Raw genomic sequence first — 22,755 nt, 5'->3', positions numbered from 1 at the left:
CCCATTTATTGTACTTGTTCATTTATTTATCATTGAAAATGACATATTTATGTGTAGCAAAAGTATTCAAACCTCTAGAAATCTTAGGAGCATCACTATTGATAAATACATTTAAAAAAAAAAAAAAAAAAAAAAAAAGTAAAAATCTAATTTCAACTCAAGGGAATCTATAAAGTCTCTGGTAAAGAATGACAGAGTAGTTTTAGTACATGACCCCATTTTCACATGCTACTTTCTTGGTCTGATGGGAAAAGACTTTCCTTTCATAAACTATTTACACACATCCATATAAACACATTTTCCCCTGGAATCGCTAGTTATTAAACTAATGACTAGTGATGGTTCCCCTCAATCTCCAAGTGTGAATTTTTGATAGATGTCTTACATTTGAGAAAGGTATATAAACAATCCAGCATGTGCCTCTCCTCCTGCTAATGAACATTACAACTCCCGCTTGCAACATCTATAAGGTATAGGGAGTTGCCAAGCTAGGTATGGCAGCAGCAGCCATCTGAAAAATATATCTTTTTTTTTAGTAAAGAAAATTGTTAGTTTCTGGTTATCAATGCTGCTGTACTTGAAAGAGTGCTTTAAATAGGAGACATTTTCCTCCAAAAGTATGGATGCCATTCAACTCTTCCACAAAAGATGGCTCTTACATAATTATTTTTTCTAATAACGATTGATTAAAAATAGAATGTAGCCCACCGAGTGAGCACCAACACATCTCCCTTTGCTTTTGTCTTAAGCTGGGGTCATCTCATAACATTGTGGAATAGCAGAACATTATAAACACATTGCTATACGCTTCTAACCAAAGCCCTGATTAAATTTTCATTTTGTGTACATTTCAGTAAACAAGGTTGCTTTGCATTTCTAAAGTATAGCAGCTGCCCACTATCACTATATATATATATATATATATATATATATATATATATATATATATATATATATATATAATATGGATTAAACTTTTTCTCCCCGTGTCCTTAAATAATTGGGAAGATCAATGCAGAATGTAGGTACCAATGAATTGCACTATTTACAGCAGGGATGGCCAAGACGTTGATTGCTGTTCACCAGTTGATCCCCCATGGATTTCTAGTGACGGTGCGGATGCGTGAATGCATACGAGCGCTGCGTCCTGGGGAGGAGTCAATGGTAGATCGCCGATGGACAAAGTCTGGCCACCCCTGACTTACAGTATGCTGTGGTAGAACTACACCTAGCCTTTGTATCTAAGTAGATGCCATCCTTATAGACAGTTGTTATGCCTCAGTCGGTTCTCAGCCTGGCACCTAAAGGGTGTGAAGCCTAGGTTGTCAGCTCTTAAACACATCACCAACCCTCTACTGTTGCTTTATTTTTAAAATGCCTTATTAATGTAGAACTTAATGTATAATAATGCAGCTCTGTTACAAAAAAATTCTGTTTACCTTAAATTACACTGATGTCTTTAGTCATGTTATCGGACTCTGCGTTCCTTGAATGAATAAACAGCAGACCAGTGGTATGTTATGGCTTTCCTCATAGAGCTCTATTGTCTGTCACAGGATCTCTGTATGTTATTTTAGTTTAGCAAAAAAAAAAAAAAATTAAAGCCTTTACAGATTTGTTGATGGAAACTGTAAAATTCAAATAAATCAGTAAAACCGTTAAGCTCACAAATTGATTAAAACTGATGTACGTGTGTATATAAATATAAAAACACATATAAGGTCTGAAAATATAAGGACTGAAATGTTGATCATTGATTTAAGGATTCATTTTCCCATGAGTGCTGTGTTTTACTTGGGTGTGTGTGTGTGTCTGTGTATACAAGTGTATATACTGTATATAATTTATACACACACATACACACAACTGTTATGATGGCATTCCAGGAGCTGCCCTGAGCAGTGCTGTGGTATGTTTTGCACAGATTGTATATTACCTGCACATGGATGTGTTGTTTTTGTTCTCTAGGTTGGTGTATGAATACACACACACACAGATATTTGTGTATAGCACCTGTAAATTACAAAAATATTACATTATACAGGTATGGAACTTGTTATCCAGAATGCTTGGGATCTGGGGTTTTCCGGATAATAAAAAATAATTAAAACATTCATTAAGGCAAATAGGATTGTTTTTGCCTCCAGTAACAATTATTTATGTCTTAGCTGGGATCAAGTACAAAGTTCTGTTTTAAAAGCAAATCATTTTTAAAGATTAGTATCATTTGATTAAAATGGAGTCTATTGGAGATGGCCTTCCCTTAATTCGGAGCTTTCTGGATAATGGATCCCATACCTGTAATGCTGTATTGCACTACAAAGTTGATAAGTTGGTAGCAGTCTGTCTGAGCACCCATCACTTCCAAGGGGATAGGAATTTGAATGTGGCCAGTTTTGCTTCTATGTATATTTCTGTGTATTTGCAAGTTCTTTCAAACACAGTGCCAATGGCCAATATTTTAGATCTGTAAATCATTTCATACACCGGATTACAGGAATTCTAAAGTTAACATAAAAGCTTATATTTATCACACTCATATTATCCTATAATTACCAGTGCCATTTCATATATAGGCTTATATAAGAAGGTTCTGATCTCTGCTCATGTTGTTTTATTTTTATGTTTAATTAAGATTCCTCTACGACTTACATTCGGCAGCTAGAGACCAGAGTCAAACTCCTTGAGGATGACAACAAGCTTTTGTCCCAGGTAACATTTTCTGCATTTATTTATTTTTGTTTCTTTTTAACTGAAATGCTGAGAATCAAGGTGTTACTTTATATATCATTGTTTCCTTGCATTTCCAAGGCTCATGTTACTTAACCCTAACCTGAACTGAATTGGTTGTATTGGTTTTCTTGGAGTAATTATGTTTGATAACAGCTTATGTATCATTTTAAATAACTAGGGGCTATTAATCACAGAGAACTGAAGGACATATATGTTTCTTTGCATCGCATAACAAACATTTACCTTCCCTTTTAATGTTTGTGTGTGTATGTTTGGTGCAGCTTGGTCAGATAAGATAAGCGGAAAGTCCATTGGTCCTTGTAGTCAAGAAAGTCCTGCTGAATTCAATGAGAATCGGATGGGCTGTTCCTGAGACTGGCCTCTGTATTGAAGTTTGGCTTAGAAATGAATTTGTCTTTTCACATCTGACTAGAAGGATTCAATGAAGTTGGCCACCGCAAGATCTGATCATTTTAAAAACAAATACTCCCTAGACCAAACATTCACTATTTAACCAGTTGACCATACAGGAAGAAGATTACAGATAAGCTCAGCTCATTGTGTCATGAGATCAGCCTTCTGACCTCCTAAGTACAAAAGACAACAGTTAATTGCAGGGTAAGGTTAAGGCTGATGCCAAACAGGGCTGATTCTTAAACTGCGTAAAGACGCAGCCCAAGAATCAGTCCCTCTGCTGATATCAGCCTCCTACCTTGTCTGCACCCAGAAGCATTGTGTCCACCTGGGTGCAGGCAGGCGTGACAAATATCAGCATTTTGGACTGATATTCACCACCTAGTTGAATGCAATGCTTCCGGGCGCAGGCAAGGTAGGAGGCTAATTCCAGAGAAGGCACTGATTCTCACCAAGTGTTTTCCTGCAGGCCCATCAGCCTAAATTCCAGCAACCATTTTTATTCTCTATATACTGATATATGAGTTATAAATCAGCTAAAGCAAACTGGCAGGGGTGGTGAAACTACTGGGAGTGCAATTGCACCCTGGCTCATACCACAATGGGACCCTCTGGACGCTCTTGCAAATCTGCGGCGAAAACTTTGACAGTAAGGGGGGTGGGGGTGGGTGAGGGATCCAGCTGCTCAGCCTGTGTTTGGTCCTGGGCACTAATAGTTGTATTATTAGACACTGGACATCTCTAATTTATGTATATTTTCTCTCACCCCCTTGGCCATTTCTTCTCTAACTCTAACCCTGATTAGCCACATTAATTTTATGCAACTTGTTCTGTGCTTATTGTCCAGATAAGAGCATTCCATCTGGGGGCCTGTGGGATAAATAGGTCCCTTCAGGGGAATTTTGTACCCCCAGCATGCTTAAGATCTTCATAATCCTCTTTGTATGACATCTTTGTTTTACAATGATCTGTATGTGAACCTCCAATTAGCCAGTGGCTAATTAGCCTATGACATGGAAAATTTGGGAAAGGGCTAATCCTCATGTTAGTACATGGACATATACAAACGTGTTAAAGCCAAATTTAGCAAATGTTTCTTGCCTGACAGACCAGGTGACCAGCCATTCTTATTTTTTGTTGAGCATAAAGGTCTTCACAATCGCATGAAAACTCAGATTAGATGTTCAGATCAATTAGTGTGTGGATACTTTCCTGCATTACATGCAAAAGTAATTTAAACACAAGGGGGGGACCTTCAGCACACTGAATGCAAAGATTTAGGTGGTGGTGCTGGTGTTCCCTGGATACCTGGCATGGTAACACTGTAGTCAAAACAATTGTGAAATAGGAACCACACACACAGCTTAACGTGATCAAAAAGGTGTTACCCACATTTTATTTGGCCACAAAGACTGTAACAAAATCAATAAAGTTTTGAGCTGTGAAGCCACCATTCATCATTTGACGAAGGTTGGCTTGACTGCCTGAAAGTTATCAGCTTTGTTGCACTTTATGTGGGTAACACCTTTTTGTTCGCGATGATGCATGTGCATGAATCAGATAAGTAGCAGGGGTCGCAGGCTGCAACAGAGCTCAACCCATACTACCTGTCATAGGTCAGACTGCACACCCTGATGCTGCAGTTTGCACCTTGTACTGTTTATTTTTATATGGCACAAAGGTACAGCAAAACTGGAGAGGAATTGCTTGCTAAATGAACACTAAAGGTGGCCATACACGGGCAGATGTCAGCTGCCAATTCAGCACCCCCAATGGGCCTACCCGACTGGCATCTGGCCTAAAATTGGGCAAGTTGCTTTTTCATCTGGTTTGGGGCTGCATTGGCTTGTTAAAGGAGAAGGAAAGTCTAAATCCTTTGGTGCCCCCCCCCCCCCCCCAGTGATTGTAATCTCTTACCTGAAACCCCTGGCCGGTAACAGGAGAAAAATGCAGGAATATGATCCTCTTCCTTCCTTCTCCTTTTGAGGAGGTCCCGGGGTCTGTGCATGCGCAGTTGAGCGAAAATCCAGCTTTTTTGTTAAAGTTTGGCTTTTTTACTCCACTGCTCATGTGCGAACACTGAAGAAGGAAGAGTGTCGCTTTGTTGCACACAGCACAACCAGTACAGTTTTCCCCTAACAGGTGCAAAGGGCGGAGTTTCAGCTAAGCGATTAAAATCACTGGAGGGTGCCTGATATTTTGGTACCCCCCATTGATCGTAACTTTCCTTCTCCTTTAATGCGGTCCTTGTTCCGATGGCACCTATGCCCCCCATTTTAATCATTTGGTCCTGGGGTCATTTGATGATCCCCTCTTTTTGCGACCTCGGCAAAAAAAAAATCTTCACCTAAACGCACCAAAATTAATGTCTAAATGCCAGGCAAGCACTATGAGCATAACTCAGTGGCTCATAGCTATTTTTCCTGCATTATTCATTTTTTTTACTTTGTATTGTGCCATGCATCATAGCAAATTGCGAATTCCCCAATACATGTGCTTATAGAATAATATAACCTGGCAGAAACAGTGGGCCCTTTTATGATAGTTTGGAAAATGCCTTCTTTAAAATAGAAAGCAAGTTTGTTGAGCAGCCGAGAGGCGCAGGTTGCAGATTGCTGATCTATTTATACCCCCTGTTGCTAACAGCGGAGAAGGGAGCTTTTAAGGAGCATTAGCTGAATCTCAGTCAAGTCTAATATTGTAGCTAGAGACATTTATGCCTCAGTTCTTCATCGAGCGCTAGATTGTACTTTCCTAGAATCTGAAAGCCGGGCTTGCTGAATGTACCTAATTGCAGAATAGAGCTAATTAGGCTGCTTTTATAATCAGTTGATACTTATGGAAATGCACTTATTCTTTGCACTGCATTTTCTTGAGAAAGATGGGCCTACATATTTATACGCTGCAAATCTGAGTGTGTGTGTGTGTGTGTGTGTGTATATATATATATATATATATATATATATATATATATATATATATATATATATATATATATATATATATATATATATATATATATATATATATATAAAAGAAAAATAGAATTCTTATCAACATATAAAGCACCAGCACATTCTGAAATGCTGTACAATTGACAAGTGTATACGTTAAACCTACAGTTTTCATTCATGAAGTGATCAATATTAGATGTAAAAGGGGCACTGCTCATTAGAGTTTACAATGTAAAAGAGACTTCTAACCATAGCAAGAGGTCCCCTGCTCACAGTCTAAATCATGTGGTAATTACCAAATGCCGTTTTGTGTCAAGGTAATGTCTGTGTGGAGGGAAAAACCACACACAAATAATGTAACCTTTCATTATGTCCCTCTGGAAAACTACAAAACTCTTGATTAAAGAGAACTAAGTTTGGCCTGATAGTGTATCCAATATATATGTTTTTTCTCTATGGCTAATGCCAGATAGAGATGAGTCCCAGGCAGCAAATAAATGCACCAAGAATCATTCTCTACGCTGACCTGCACCTGGAGCCTTTACATTGGCCCGGGTACAGGCACACATGTGTATGCATTTCAGCTCTAAAATCTGATTTGTTTGCCTGCACCCCAACCCACAATCAGGCACATAGATGACACTTATATTATGCTAACATATTTTATGCCAAAAAAATTGTTATAGAATAAATGGCATATTTTATTGCACATTTGTATTTATTAAAACTATGAATTGTTGTAGTGGTAATTGTTGATACCACTACAGATCTAATAGTGTCTGGGGTTTTATATTTGTTTTGTTTTAACACAAATCCCAATATTTTCAACCACTTGGAACCTTGGTGAAACACATTGTTTTAATCAATGGTTCAAGTGCAGGCTGCAAAAAAATTTTTGATGGTAAAATTATTGCTTAAAGGACAAGGAAAGTCAAAATCTATTAAGCACACTATTAAATAGTACTACTATTGCTGTGTAAAACCGCTATATTTCTGGCTTGCCTAATGAAAGATTTACAGAGATCTACATACTTGTTTCAGTGAACGGCGTCGCCATCTTGTCCAGCATGTCTGTCTGTATGGGGTATTGCTGAAAAGCACAAGCCAGTCTCCCCCGCCCCCCCCCCCGCACAAGCCAGTCCCCACACCTGCCGCCTGCCGGCTCACAACCACCCCCCCTCCGACCCGATCCCTGCATCGGCTGCCTGCCGGGTCACCCCCCCCGCTCTGATCCCCGAATGCCCCCCGCTCTGACCCCATCCCTGCATCGGCTGCCTGCCAGCTCACACCTCCTTCCCCCACTCTGATCCCCGAACATGCCGCTCTGATCCCCGAACATGACGGCTCTATGGGAGATGGCCTTCCTGTAATTCAGAGCTTTCTGGATAAGGGGTTTCCAGAGAAAGGATCCCATACCTGTATCAACATATTATTGAAAGTGGAACCATATCTTGCTTGCCAAGGAAGAATTTGCAGCATTTTAGGAGAAGCCAATTCTACAAGGGCTTAAAAGATATAAAAAAAAACCATCCTGCTGTGAAACTTTCTGTAAAAGAAGCGATTTGGGCAATCATTTACAGTCATGGTCAAGAATTTTCACATATAAACTATAAGATACAACTTTTTTTTTTAACTTGCCTCTAGGTAGGGTTATGTAAAGGGCCTCTTTTTACAGCTTTTTACATTCATATTTTAAATCCCCCCCCCCCCCCCCCCCCCAACTTGGTTCTATTTTGGTATAAAGAGAATATAAGAATCTTCCACTTTACTGACACTGGAGAGAGAAGTGATTTAATCTCACTTGAAGTTTTGCAGTAAGCAATCCTGAGTATTTCCATAGCAGCACATTACTTTCGCTTCACAGAAGTTATTGGGTCAGTCTTTCTCTACCGAAAATAGCGTGCATTCTGTACACACGCTATGTCACTTCTCTCTGTCTGCAGCAATAAATAACATAACAAACAACGACCCCATTTTTTATCCTCAGGGAGAAGCTATCAACCACAAGATTCTCAATTGTGATGATTATTTGCTATAATTACCTAATAATTTAGTTGATTGATGGATGGCTTATTAAAATCCTTTGCAAATGATTTTCATGTTTCATTTCATTTCCTGCTTAATGTCAAGAAAACTAAAAGAGAACAGTCAAAGCTATTAAATTGCATCCAAGTTGTAGTGGGTTTGATTAATTCTGCTGCAAAGGGAATCTATACATTGAAGGTCTCTTTAAAGGAGACATATTGGGTAAATGGAGAACCCCTAATTTTGTAGGAAATTATGAATAATATGTGGTGCTGGTTTCACTTTGGGCTAAACATTAATCCTGTCTGTACAAATGGCCCCTTTCTTGCAGCTCCCTATAGATCCTATCAGTTCTCTGTCCATTTTTCAAATGAGGGGTGGGCATGTCCTAATGGTCCCAGCCAGAAGCACAGCAGAAGGGGGATAGCCAATCACAGCCTTGCACTCACACAAGCAAAAACATGCTTCAGTTCCCTATCAGGTCAGCCTAGCTGCTGATTGGTTCCTATCCTACAGTGCCCTGTACCGAGAGCCGCCGGCTCCCCTCCACATCCAGAGAATTCAGCCAGCAGGAAGTGGAACAGATGGGCGGGACTAGTGGGGTTTTTGGTGGAATTTCTCAGTAAATCAGTCCGAAACACAACTTTTTTTAGGCACAATCCTTCTATATTTAGAGGAGTATAATTCACTGGTACATTCTTAATTTTTATATGATATGTCTCCTTTAAAAATATATTGCTTAGAACAGCGACTGTGTAAAACACTCTTATAAAGCCTTTTCCTGAAATGTATTCTTTTCTAGTAGTATGTGTCATTAGATAATCCCAAATAGTAAAGTGCCATTTTAAGCGCTAAGCTCCACTTTCTGGCTCCCATGAGGCACTGTGCTCACACACAAACTAACGGCATGTATACATGCAAGATTATATCAGCCAATGAATGGACAGAGCTGTGTGTATTAACCACAGTTCTTCCTGTTACAGGTAGAACTTCCATTATGTATAGAGGTAGTAATTGTGAAAGCAAACAGTGCCCCTTTACTGCTTTTATAATAAGACAATCCATCCATCCTTTTTGTAGTTTATTATTTGAAAGAATAAGCACAATGTATTTTCAGCAGGTTATGTTTATTTTCCATGTTGAAAAAGTGTATATAGGGGGTATGCTGCCTCTTTAACTGCTAACAAATTGTATAGTAAATCTGTTATTGCTAAAAGGTCTCCATCCCATTATTAAGTACCAGTTCTCTATGTCAGGAATTATATGGCTTGATTCTCCATCTTTCGTATGCCTTAATGAAATTCTTTATTCCCGCTGTCCCAGTATAGCACTAGAGAGTGACAGATCACCCAGAAATGTACGCTGTACATTTTGTGGCCATGATTGTGCCGATGTGAGATACTCGTGGGAGTATCATTTATTATAGCATTGCTGTCTGGTAAATCATTTGCCATATCTGGTTCCTCAGATATGGTTTCCTTTGTAATTAACATGTTAGGAGCTCCTGTCTAATTACATCAATGGAGACTGCATGGAATGTGAGAAAACGGCTATAAACATTTGAGTGTAATGTTTTCGATCAAGATTAATCTATTTGACATATTTCATAAATTCAGTATAATTGCCCAAAACTGACTTTTCCACTTCCCATTGACTTAATTAGTAAAAACCTGACTGCTCATGATACAGATTCCCACTATTCCTTATTCACTATTCCTTCTGTTTGTCTATGATCTGGGTGCTCTATACCTCCACAGTCCACTAGCTGCGATTCAGCCACATATAGTGAAAAACTTGGAGCTGGCACTCGAGCAGCAATTGGATTTTCCTTTGTTCGTGTTCAGGTAACCAGGTGTGCCTGCCTGCTTCAATTATATTTTATACCTATTTACTATAAATGCTTGACAGCATCTGTACTTGTACTTATTGGCCTGGAAAAGCTTATTGGAGCTAGGAACATGCTCTGCCTGCCATACGCTTCAGCAATATTTAACAGTTTGTGGTGTTGCGTTTATTTGTGGAGGATATATATCTATATATACAGACCTGGAGAGGGATGCAAAATATCTCTATATATTTGTTGTAATTAATGGGGGCTAAACACTACATAGAGCAGGGTATATATTCTCTCTCAGTTCTTACAAGATGACAGATGCTTCTGCCAAAGGGGTAGCACATCCCTTATCCTCTGATTGCTGGCATTACAGGGGATCAGCATAATAGAATGCTTGCCCCAAGACTCGGCCGTCTGCTCCTTGCGTCTTGCTGCCAGCTGGTCTCAGTTTAAATACATTAATATGTTGACTATTTCACAGCATGGGGCTGCACATTATATTGCTGGAGAGTTATGCTGAGCACTGACTGCAGAGCTGACATTAGCAATGGAAGGCTTTATTAGATACTACATTAAATACTAAAAATTTGCAAAAGTGATTCTGGTCACATTTATATTATTGCATCCAACTGATTACTTTTCCCAGACCTGTTTGAGGATGCATGGGGGTAATAATGCCAGTTTACATGTGCTTTGGGTGGTGAGAGACCATGCATAATTATTTCATCTTGGGGCCCACCGACCTGCTAGTGGTGTTTCAGGGATCACAATTGTGGTCAGTTCCCCCACCCCGTCTGCAGTGAGACCCTTTTTCAAGTGTCAGTTTCTACTGACCTCTAAGCTCTGCCCTGGACTTATAGGTAACCTGTACACATATGTTTTAATGATCATGAAGGGTATGTTCACATAGTGCTTCACCCACTCTGCCTTGAAATTAGCATATTTTTATGTCCATTGGATTTTTATTTTTGTACTTTAATGCATAAATAAAAAGTAAGTGTTGGCTGTGTATTATGCATTATTTCTATATCTGACACAGTTAGGGCATTTATGCAGCACCCACCCAAGTCTATCTCCTATGTATTTGAATTATTAAAGGGGGAATGAGGAAAAAGGAAGAAGTTATGGCAGCTAGGGTTACAGGCACTGTATATACAAATAAAAGGAAAAAAATACTTTAATTATGTATTCACCCTTCTCTCCCCACACCAATATTAATTCTGCAATTAAAAAAGAATTTATATCCTCCAGGGATCTGTATCAGAGGTTATACTAACAACATCTGGGGATAAACTCCTTTTGCCAGTTGCCAGCAATCTGTGAGCAGCGATCAGCACCCTATGGCTGATCAGCTGCAGAGGGAGCAGAAGAATTGCAGCTTATAGATACCTTTATTATGATAAAAAAGATGTGGAAATTCAATTCAGCATTCAGAGTAATTCCCCTACGCCAGCTTGGTGATACCAGTTTATTTGTTTCTATATTTTCTTCTGAACTAGAATTATAAATGCACGGACTTTCCAGGTACAGGTATGGGACCCATATTTGCCTATAATGGAGTCTATGGGAGATGGCCTTTCCATAATTCGGAACTTTCTGGCTAATGGGTTTCCGGATAAAGGGTCCGATACCTGTACTTTTTAGGTACATGTGATCTTTTTGCTTCACTGGCTGTTGTATCTTTTACCTCCTACAAATTCCCATATGCTTCCGCCCCTAGATCAGGGCCGGAACCTGGGGTAGGCAGAAGAGGTGGCTGCCTAGGGCGCAACGATTGGGGGGCGCCAGGCAGGAGCCTCTCCTGTCTACCCCTAGTCCGTGCTACTTTGTTATTGCCCCCACCGCTTGTCATTAGCGGTGGAGGCAATGACCGATCAGAGCCCTACTTGTCATTAGCGGTGGAGGCAATGACCGATCGGATCACACCGCATCCCCTCGCGTGTGTTTCGGTGCACATGCGCCGTTGGGGGGGGTGTCGAACGCCAAAGCACACGCGTGTGGGGGGGCGGTGCAGGGGGGAGGTGGCTGACCAGGTTGCCTAGGGAGCTTGGTCGGCTTGGCCCGCCCCTGCCCTAGATAAATCCAATATGCAACTTGAGTCATTTTGAGAAAGAAAACCTCAGTATTTTTGCAGCAGAAATTTTCTGAGAGCCTAGAACGGAAATCATGAATCTACCTGTGCATTTTCCCAGTGTCCTTAAAGGGTCATTATACTGACTAATGTTAGTCTGTCTTGTTCAGCCAAACAATGGCATTCCCAATAAGAAATATTTTGTTACAGTGATTGTTAAAGCAGCTTGACCAAAGGTGAGAACTTTTTTTTTTTTTTTTTTTTTTTTAGCCAACCAGTATGTCAAACCGCCCCCTTGTATGAGACAATACACTTATTAAAATAAATAGGGCTCTGTCCCTATGTACAGTAAGTTGAAAAAGGAATCACTATATAAATAAAGAATTGTCATAAAAGTCTTCAGCTATATGTTTTACCATCTACAGTTCCTGCTTATAAATAGGTTATTTCTCATTAAAATACCCAATTCACATTTAATGCATGCTTTCAGCCGTTTGTATACTGTATTTGAATCACTTCTCCAATGGCAAAGGTATTATCTAGAGGTTACTCGTGGTTATTTACTATATTGTTCAACTTCACATATGGTTCAGAGAATTTAAGAGGATTAGAGACCCGGAAGAACAGAAGCCGTGATACAGCATCATTTCAGAAATTAAATTAGTATGACTAGGGTCTGAATAGGAATGGATCCTTTATGAAGGAAATTGCTTTACCATGCAAAAGATAAAGAACATTTCCAAGATGCATATTCTTACACAATGGGTAGGAGATTTCTGCAATACCATTTTTTTCCTTATCGTTTATGTTGGACAAATGTCACAAACGACTTGTGATTACTACAATCCTTGGATTATCCTAACGGGTTTGTCTTTACTTAGGGGATGTTTGGACTTGCTGATTCCTTTCCGGCTGAGATGCATCCAGTGTCATTACTGACATCCCTGGGTACATATTGTTTGGTCACTAGATATTGTGCCTGTAGAACACCAGTAAAGGGGCATTACACCTTATTTCTAAGTAAAGTCTATATGCTGATGTCCATCAGTATCTGATTATCAAAACCTCTGTCCACCACAGATCACTTCCCATTTGGTTTGTCTGCCACAAGCATCTATTAAAAAACACCCAGCACTTCCCTGGGCAACCCCTGGTACCTCCCATTCTTAGAAAGGGAAATCAATCCGAAGAAGGTAAATGTAAAATGCCATGTTTTAAATATAAAAGTTATTCTGTCCATGGTGCCATATTTACCTGCAGATACTTGTGTTTATTTGTGCAGGATCACCACAAATTACACTGGCACAGAGGCCCGAAATCCACTTCTAACAAATATTGCATGTTTACTTACGGTTATAATATCAACTATTGGATATAATTATTTGGTTTTTAAAATGGTCAGCATGTTTGTTTGGTCCTGCAGTAAGTTTTACATATCACACAAGTGCTAGCTAGAGGCTGGTTTCCAGGTGTGCCAGTGTGACTAAAAGCTCTCTCTCCTAGGGAATTATGCAGTAACCCGGGCAAAGGTTTCCCTTTAACCTACTGCAGAGATGTGGTAGGGTTAAGGATCAGAAGGGCTGAGTAAGGATAGAGAAGGGTAGATGGAGAATGACATAGAAGGAAAGAGGATGGACAAATGGAGGGAGCAGAGAGTAGATTATCAGATGTGTATAATGAGTGTGCCAAACTGTTGTGATAATTGAGCACTGACTATCCCCTATGCACATTTGGGGCAGGTAACTGCCTGCGCTATGTCCCAGAACATGACCCCTATAACTGGCATTATATGTAAAGGCATGTAGGATGATCTCATCATTTGGTGTTACTGGTCCTTTGTTTATAATGACATGGGAGGTCTTCTTATCCAAATAAACTTCACAGAAATTCAAAAGATCAAATGTATTGGTTATTGGCCAGGCTACTGACATAAAGTGAACAGTGTGTAATTATGCCTTGGAAGCCTGTCTCCTCATATCTACCTCACGCAGAACCTCTTTTGTGCCATTTCTTTTGCAGCACTCTACCTCTGGGGAGTTAAGAACTTTAAGAAAAGGCTTATCTCCATACCACTCTGAATCCCAGCTGTCACCACTGCCTCAATACCAGGAGCCTCTGCAGAACGTAAGGAAACTCTTCTTTCCCACTCATTCAGCCAGAGCTTTAACTGAATGCCAAAGATCTGTGTGGACGGAGGAGACACAAGCCTCCCTTCTTTACTCAAGCGTATTAAGAAAAATGAATATTTATAAGGCCAAACAATAGGCAGGAGTATTGTTGTCTCTAAATAATGCGCCTCTTGAATATTTATGGGACATAAACCCTGAGGTTCCCATAAATTACCCCTGAAACCTGTGTTAAAGGTCCCATGTGTATAGATCATCCTCATTTAAATTATATGCAGACAAAGTTAACACTTTAATATTAGGTACCTTGTATATGAATGTGGTTGTTGTATGTATTACAGTGCCTCATTGTCTGTTTGTCTAGGGGAAGCACCTTCATTTCCGTGTAAGGACTTGCTTTACAGTGTAAAGGGTATAGTGTCAGATAAAATATATATTAATCCCATATAATAATCACACAGGGAGGGAGCAGAACAGAAGGATCTGTACATCTCATCTGTCATTTGTTTTCTCTGTGCCCTAAAGAGATATCGGTAAACCCTGAATACACTTTGTCCCAGAAATATAAAGTTCTGCAGAATTTTCTTTATTTTACTTTCATAAATGGGTTGTTCATATTTGAACTAACTTTTAGCATATTATAGAAAGTGCTATTTTAAAAGAATGTGCAGTTCAGCAATAGCAATCAGATTTGAATAGAAAGTGTAGAAATGAAAAGTAACAAAAACACTAACATTGTAGTCTGCACAGGAATAATTATTTGGCTGCTTGGGTTAGGGACATATTTGAGAGCTGGTAGGAGTCATAAGAAGAAAAATAAGGCAAATAATTTCAAAACTATTAAGAATACCAAAAAAGACCAATTGAAAAATTGCTAAGAATTGGTGATTATACAACATATTAAAATTTTCCATAAAGGTGAACTACCCCTTTTTTAGTAACATACTGTAGAGTCTTTTTATATAACTCACTTTACAGTCTACAGACCAGGAAGTGATTGGGGTTATAGAAAATGCCTATTTTTTTATTGTGCTAGGCACATTTTAAGAAATATTCATGCAACAAAGATTTTTGTGCGATGTGCTCACAATAAAGACATTGTAATGTTAAAAGGGTGTACTGGTCTGAAAAATACATTTTATATTTATATATATATATTTCATACCAGAAAAAAAAAAAATATTTATATGTATGTATTTCTGGTATCAAATTTGGTGTAAAACACTGGTGTAAAATTTGGTAGCACACCAGTTTTTGCCTCTTTAACCATTCACCACATGTTACATTCTGCTACCGCAGTATTAAAATGGTAGCGCTAAGTCTATATAGACTCATGGAGATATTAAAAGAAAGGTAAAATCACTGAGGCTGCAACATTGTTAGGCACCTCCCAGTTATTCTAGATGCATACCTGTTCCATGGGGCTGACACACCAGCCCAGCAGCATTGGAACAGTGCAATGGAACACCAGTAGATATCCTGGTGGGCCCTACCATTCCAGGTCTATCCAGAAGATATGCATTGGCATCAAACGGGGGGCAGCATTGCACAACTCCATCGGGAAATATCCACCACTCTGGGTTCATGTGAGAGGTATGTGGCAGATAGGGGCTTGTGGCAGTGTAGCAGAGGGCATTAGGAGCAAGTTGGTGGCAATACTGCAGTCCCGGGTGCTGTGTCCTGAGTGCCAAGCTACAATTTTCTTTCCTCCTCCAAGCTGTCTGTTACAATAATTCAGTAGGACACATGCACCATACAAACAATCTCAAAGTTCTGTACTGTAAATGCACTTACCCAAGCCTGACAGGGAAATGTCTGCAAGAGCAGAAGGAGATGGCGGCAAACAGAACCCTGGGCCGGTGTGTTTTTGAAGAAGATCATTTAAATATTTGGCAGACAAAATGTCCAGGATTGCACAGTGTGCCATAATACATAAACACATCGCAAAGTGATGTATTGCCATCCAGACCTATAATGTATGCAATAAACAGGTTTTACTCTAGTGTTGGCTGGCCCCTAGGCTTTTCATTCTCACATACCTGCCCCAGCAGCTCAACAAGGAATTAATTAGTTGGAAATGAAATGAATTTAAAAGGAATATGGAATGTGGTACAGAAATTACATTCCTCTAATGCTTAGTATTTGTGGGAATGGCATTTCTCTCTTATTAACCCCTTACCATGCTGCTAGGCAAATGTATGTATGTATAACTTTATCCTCCTACAAGGATATGTAGTGCTGTACAATCTTACAAAATTACACACAGTGCCATGTGGTATGAGACACAGTAGGAAGGAGGTCCCTGCCCCATAGAGCTTACAGTCTAAGTGACTATTGTTTCTTGCTTCTGGTGTTGGTAAATGTTCCAGCTTTAGGGTGAAGACACACTGAGCTACTAGTAGCAGCTACTTTTTCACGGCTACATCTTCACCATTAGAATTCATGAAGTGATTTTGTTTTAAATATGACTCACTTCTAACAAATTCCTACCCTTTGTATATGAATAGAAAATTCCACTGTTTAAATATTTGCAGTCCTTTCCTTTCAGTGTTTCTTAACTCCACTGCGTAGGCTTGTCTGCACCGGGCGCCACATTCTGCCCTTGCGTCTATGACACTTTCTGACATGGAATTTTAAGGGAAATGAAATAAAACACATTGTTTTGATTTTTAGGATAAGAGCAGGCAGATGCATGATGCTTAAATGCCAGGTGCCAACATGTACCGGTAGCATGCATTGTAGCAGCTTTATAGGAGAACATAAGGTAAATTGCTGGGGAGGGGGGCAATTTGTTAGCACTACCCTAGTAATTCCAGCTGCAAACTTGCTACACTGAACTGGCATCTTAAAGCAAAACAGCACTGGCACAGGGTACAGCAACACATGCCCTTCTACTCTGCTCCAGGCACAGCTCCTGAACTGTTATGGGCACCCAGGGCCTGCTGTCTGTCTTCTAAATGCATATATACTGAGCAGATACTGGTGTGAAATGCATACTTTTGTATTTTTAGCACCAATATCTGCTCCATGTAGCTGCACTCGGGCCAACAAAGTGTAAGCGGAGAGAAGTGGACAATACGCCCTGTCCTTAGCCTTACAATTTACTACATTGGTTGGTACATTTGTCAACAGCATCTTTGCAATGTTAGCAACTATTGTATCCATTTTTACAGCTGCTTTGATTTGATTAGGGCCAAAGATAATGTATCAACTAATGTAGCAAATTACAGTTGGTATACCCCCCCCCAGCTGTACTAGTAATTGATACAATAGTTACTAACATGCCACAGATGCAGCTGAAAGATGTATCAAGACTGAAACACCAGAGACAGGATCATTAATGTTTCATTTTCAATTTTACAAAAAAAGTCACGAAAAAAATGATTTAAAATAAGTTTTTATTTCTGGTGTACTGTGTGAAGTCACCTGAACTGAAAAAAAAAGTGTTTGGAAAGGTGAGCACCCCCTTTAAAATCACACAGTCTGCTTGTTTATAGACAGAGGGTTGAATGATGCATGCAGTAGCACAATTGATTGTATATTAGTACTTGCACTGCCCTCTAGTGTTGGTCCCAGTTTTTGCAGACAAGTGTTGCCTCTTCATGTATGTATGTATGTATAACTTTGTAAAATTGTACAATGCTGCATATTTATGTAGCACTTTATAGAGTAAAAAATAGAGAGGACAAGCATAATTATAAATAGTAAATAAGTAACAAGCATAGTAATAAATAAGTATAAGTATAAAGAGATTAAGAGCCATGTGCTAAAAGACAGTAGGAAGGAGGTCCGTGACCCATAGAGCTTACAGTCTCAGTGGATGTGTTTTATGCATTGGCTTATTCTTGTAAATTGGTGAATTGATCAGTAACTTAGTAAGGTAACATAAATCTTTCCTCCCCTTATCATGCAGGCATTAATATATTAGTGAAGTTGGATATCACATTTTTTTGTGGGGAGTTTATGGTCATTTACAAATTCCAAAGTGTCTGTGAACATTTTAAACCCAGAGGAAACCCACGCAGACACAGGGAGAACATACAGACTCCTTGCAGATAGTGCCCTGGCTGGGATTGAACTCCAGCACTGCCGACTAATAAAAATACATTCTCAGTGTTGTGTCTGTATTTATTTAATGCATGTTACGTATAAGATACTGACACCTGAAGGTATGTAACAGTTCCAATGTCTCTAACCCATAACAGTCTCCATTCAGCAGAATAAAGGATTAACCCTGATTTTAAAGTGCTATGAAGCTACAGCAGCCCCAGAATTAAGACCCACCTGCAGACATCATTTTAGGCAGCTGAATTTGTGCCTCCTTCTATATCAGCAACCAAACTGCATCCCGAGTAACAACCTGACTTCCAGTCTGTAAACGGTCAGGCCTGTATTTCCAGGCCACTAGCTCCTTAATAAAACAGCATTAACTTACCCAGAATACTGAGTCCAGGGCATGGCATGGCATGGCTGCATTATTAAAAGACTTGATTTATTTCATGTTACTGTTGCCTTAAGTACCAAAAACACGTTCATATATACAAACCAACCCTAAACTAAACCCACAGTGAGCTGGGTACAGTAAGTTAGTTCATCTCAATTCAGGCCCCTGGTGCTCAGTCCTCCATCCATCTTTTCCTTTCTCATTAAGGGTTCTTCCACCCCCTCCGCTCCTCTCACACCTAATGTTATGTAACAACCCTGATTTCTCACCCTGCTGCATATCCTAATGGCACTCATTTCTTTAACAGTTCTATAAACATTGCTACTGCAGAACACTGTGTGTTTCCATTGTTGAACGGCGTATTCATGATCCTTATATTACTGTCCATCAGAACTGCTTGTAAATCATTCATTTTTAATGTACAGAGCATAAACTCGAGTGCCCCTGAGCTTAACCTGTCCTGCTTTTCAGCCAAGCTTAAATGTGCATCAAATATGAGCTTTTTTTTTTTTTTTTTTTTTTAAAAAAACAAAAACCCAATTGCATGGCAAATGCTTATAAGTGTTTAGGCAAGTGTGACTCTGCATTCTTGTGCTGAATGGCTAATAGTGGCCCTATGTGGAGCATTCATGCAAGAGGTTCTCTGAAATGCAATGGGATGCAGATGGGCAAAGGCCTTCCTTACCTGCCTTTGACCAGAGGGTTGCAGTGTCCCCCTGTACTTAGTGGCTGTACCTGGCACACCATAGTAGTTAGGTGTAAATGCTGTCCTTGATTTTACATTTTTTCCGATCCCCTGCAAAGTGTAAAATGGGGATTCTACATAAATATTTATATATAATATTTGTGTGTGTATGTTTGTGTGTGCTGCAGCAAAGCAACACTTTGGGTTCTTACACAGAGGTGAATGTGTCTATTGAAGTGCATGCTGAATATGCTACATTTAGATGAGTTTATTAGAATGTAAATAACTAGGTATTTGTGAGTTGCACAAAAAGTGCCTGTGTAAGAGCCACTGGCACAGTGCCCGATGAACTGTCACCAACAGGTATAATGAACAAAAGGCTGAATAGGGAGAAACCCTCTAAACCTGGGCCAAGAAAATAGAAGTCGTATGAAAGAGTCAGCGATGGTATTGACACAAAGCAGCAGAGATACATATTGTTTTGCCAACTTTCCAAACTAGCGCAGAGATAAAAGGGGCTGAGATTAAATGATGCCATAAGCAGGCCAGTCACCGAACAGACATGCTCTTAGGCTATCCATTTGGCTCTACATTCCACAGTGTCACACAGATTTATCTCTGTAGATTCCGCCAGCAGATGAAAACTCATCTTTGTAAGTGCCAGGCAGCTCTGTGGGCTCCCAGTACCTCCCAACGGGAGAGAGCAATGAAAGAGGCCTCTCACCAAAGTAAACTGACGCAGTCTGATTTTCACTTTCCTCAATGTATTCATGAAAATGTTTTACTTGTTTTATGTCTGAAATAAGAGGCACTAAAATAATCAATGTTTTATTGTAAAAAAAAAAGTTAAAAAGGATGTAAAACTGTTGCATATGAACTGAGATCTGTAGTACCTAGGGAATGTGACTCCCCTCTGCGCAGCAGCTGCTAGGGACATAGCTCAGGCCATGCACAGTGCACAATTTAGAGGGTTTCCACAAACTTTAATAGAAATATAATTTTAGAAAGCTGTGAAGGCCAACAGTGCTGTTTCTCATGGTTCCCCAGATTAAACAGTTCATTACCTTACAGTATCGAATCATGATAACTAATCTGCATAAACCCGTGGCAGTTGTAAAACAAGCCTGTTAGGTTTAATGCTGAAATTGTGATCCTAATTGTGCAAAGACCCCAAAACATTCCTGCTAATACCCAGACCTGTAATGTATCACACAAATGTCATTAATATAATATATGGTAATGTGCTGAAAAGTTCTTGTCTTCCTTATCGTGCAGGAGGCAGACAGAGAGGGATAGTGTTACCCTGATCTGTAGATGCTTGCTAACGTTTGTAGAGCTTATCTGTCAGAATGTGATGATTAATATTCTTCTCACTGTGTATCTCTCATTCCTGACAGGGCTCCACTCGGGTTACACCTGAGATTTCATCCACTGCTCCTGCTGGCTACATCCCTGTGGTGCAGAAACCCGAAGCAGTTGTCCATGCAATGAAGGTACAAAATGGCCTCTAGCGCCCACATGGAATGTTTTAGTGCACTCACACACAGGCATTTCTGGCTTCTCTTGCTCAGGATATCATCATCATCATCTTTTTTTTTTATTATTATTGCTAATAAAATATATTTTTAAAAGGCCAGCATATTCTGCTGCATTGTACAATAGAAGGGTGTAAATAAATTATTCTAATTACATATAAAAACAGTTTGATACACAGCCATGCCCAATGAATTCAAAAGGATTCACTGCAATATGGGGAGTGTGGGCTGTATCAGGCCCTTGACTGTCAGTTGGTTTCCCCTGATTATAAAAGCGCAAACTTTATTCATTGTCCTGAATTACCCAGACTAATATATATATATATATTAGTCTGGGTATATTATACATTGAGGAAGGAGACAGCGGGGGGTAGGAGCACTACAGATGGGATGGTGGGCAATGGATAGATGGAAGGGTGGGGTGGTGCAAAAGTGTGTGCAGTGGCATTGCACTTATTAAAAAATGGCCAATGGCCCAGGTGCTTCCAAAAAAGATAGAATATCCACATGTAAATGATAGAGCACTAGTGGTACTTCATTTTAATCTTTATTGGTGTTAAACAAATGTTTGACTCCAACCAAGAGGACCTTTCTCAGTAGTGCACCTTGTAGAGGGCCTTGTCCCTGTGTTAAAGCATATTGGTGCCAAACCCACCCCCATGACATGACCAGGTACTGAGTACACAGATAGGTTACATCACAAAATGCAGGCAACTGTATAACTAAAGCAAAGCCAAATATTGTTAAGTAACACATATTCATAAGTGCATACATACACAGACAGATAGGTAAAAAAAACATTGTTAGATCATAGCAGTGCAAACTTATACAAATCAACAAAATGGAAGAATTGCAGAGAATAAAGAGAAACAGAATGGAACATGAGTACAGTACAGAGGCACTGGGAATATTGGTTATTGTGACACCTTGAGAAAGGTCCTCTGGGTAAGACTGAAATGTTGAATTAACACCACTAAATATTTGCACGCATTTTTTAAGTCCCTCAAGTGCTCCATCATGTACATGTGGATATGCTTTCTTTTTGAAAGCACCTGGGCCAGTGGAAATTGTTTTGTGAGTCCCACCACACGCACTTTTGCACAACCTCACCCTCCCATCCATCCATCCATTGCCCACTGTCCCATCTGCAATGTTCCCCTCTGGACTATCTTTCCTGTGTTTTGCTGGTTTTGCTGTAACTCTTTGGCTTCTAACATCTTTGAAAATTACAGTAGTGGCTGTGGTATTCACTACACAAACACACATACTGCAATAAATGCTGAAATCTTTTTTTTTTTTTTCTTTTTTAAATCCAGGTTCTTGAGGTGCATGAAAACTTGGACAGGCAGATGTCAGACACTTATGAGGAAGACCTCAGTGAAAAAGAGAAGGCTATTGTCCGAGAAATGTGCAATGTAAGAATTTGATTTCAGAGTGTGACTTTATTTGGGAATGTGTACACTTGTGCTACAGACAGAGATCATACATGCACCAATATTATTGTTTCATAGAATGGTATGGTGGGAGATGAGGCATGAATGTCCACTTTAAGGCTATGGCCAATCTTGGCCAGCAGATAAACATGGAATTTTGCCATGGAAACAAGTACTTTCATGGTTTAATGGCTCCCTGTGTCTGTACCCAGGCTGATGCCATGCCTGCAGATGCAGAGACAACTCGGAGCCGAGGTGAGTGGTTGGGTTGTTTCTGGACCTGCGTTTATCCACTGCCTGAGAAACGGCCTGTGCCCAACACTACAGCTGTGGACATCTCCATGTGCAACTTCTTGCACACAGCAGTCTGCCAGTCTTTCCCTGAGAAAAGAGTTCAGTTATTTCAATAAATGTGCCTTTTATTGTGGAAAACAAAAACAAGGTGGGCTCTTACTGTGGAATAGCCCAGGGAATGTTAATTATTCATAAATTTCTTTTGAT

General features: G+C 39.7%; 1 protein-coding gene across 2 annotated transcripts in view; it reads left to right on the top strand.

Moving 5' to 3' along the window:
- Positions 1–22,755, top strand: part of ccdc85c (coiled-coil domain containing 85C) — an 88,642-nt gene that overhangs the window by 61,118 nt on the left and 4,769 nt on the right. The window contains 4 exon segments of one of the 2 annotated variants that reach the window (NM_001078977.1): positions 2,636–2,712; positions 14,051–14,155; positions 20,684–20,779; positions 22,138–22,236. In NM_001078977.1, coding sequence (NP_001072445.1) covers positions 2,636–2,712; positions 14,051–14,155; positions 20,684–20,779; positions 22,138–22,236 — 377 coding nt within the window. 2 annotated transcript variants of the gene reach the window in all.

This window comes from Xenopus tropicalis, chromosome 8 (assembly GCF_000004195.4).
Source record: "Xenopus tropicalis strain Nigerian chromosome 8, UCB_Xtro_10.0, whole genome shotgun sequence".
NCBI lineage: Eukaryota > Metazoa > Chordata > Amphibia > Anura > Pipidae > Xenopus > Xenopus tropicalis.
This window is presented reverse-complemented; position numbering and strand designations above follow the sequence as displayed.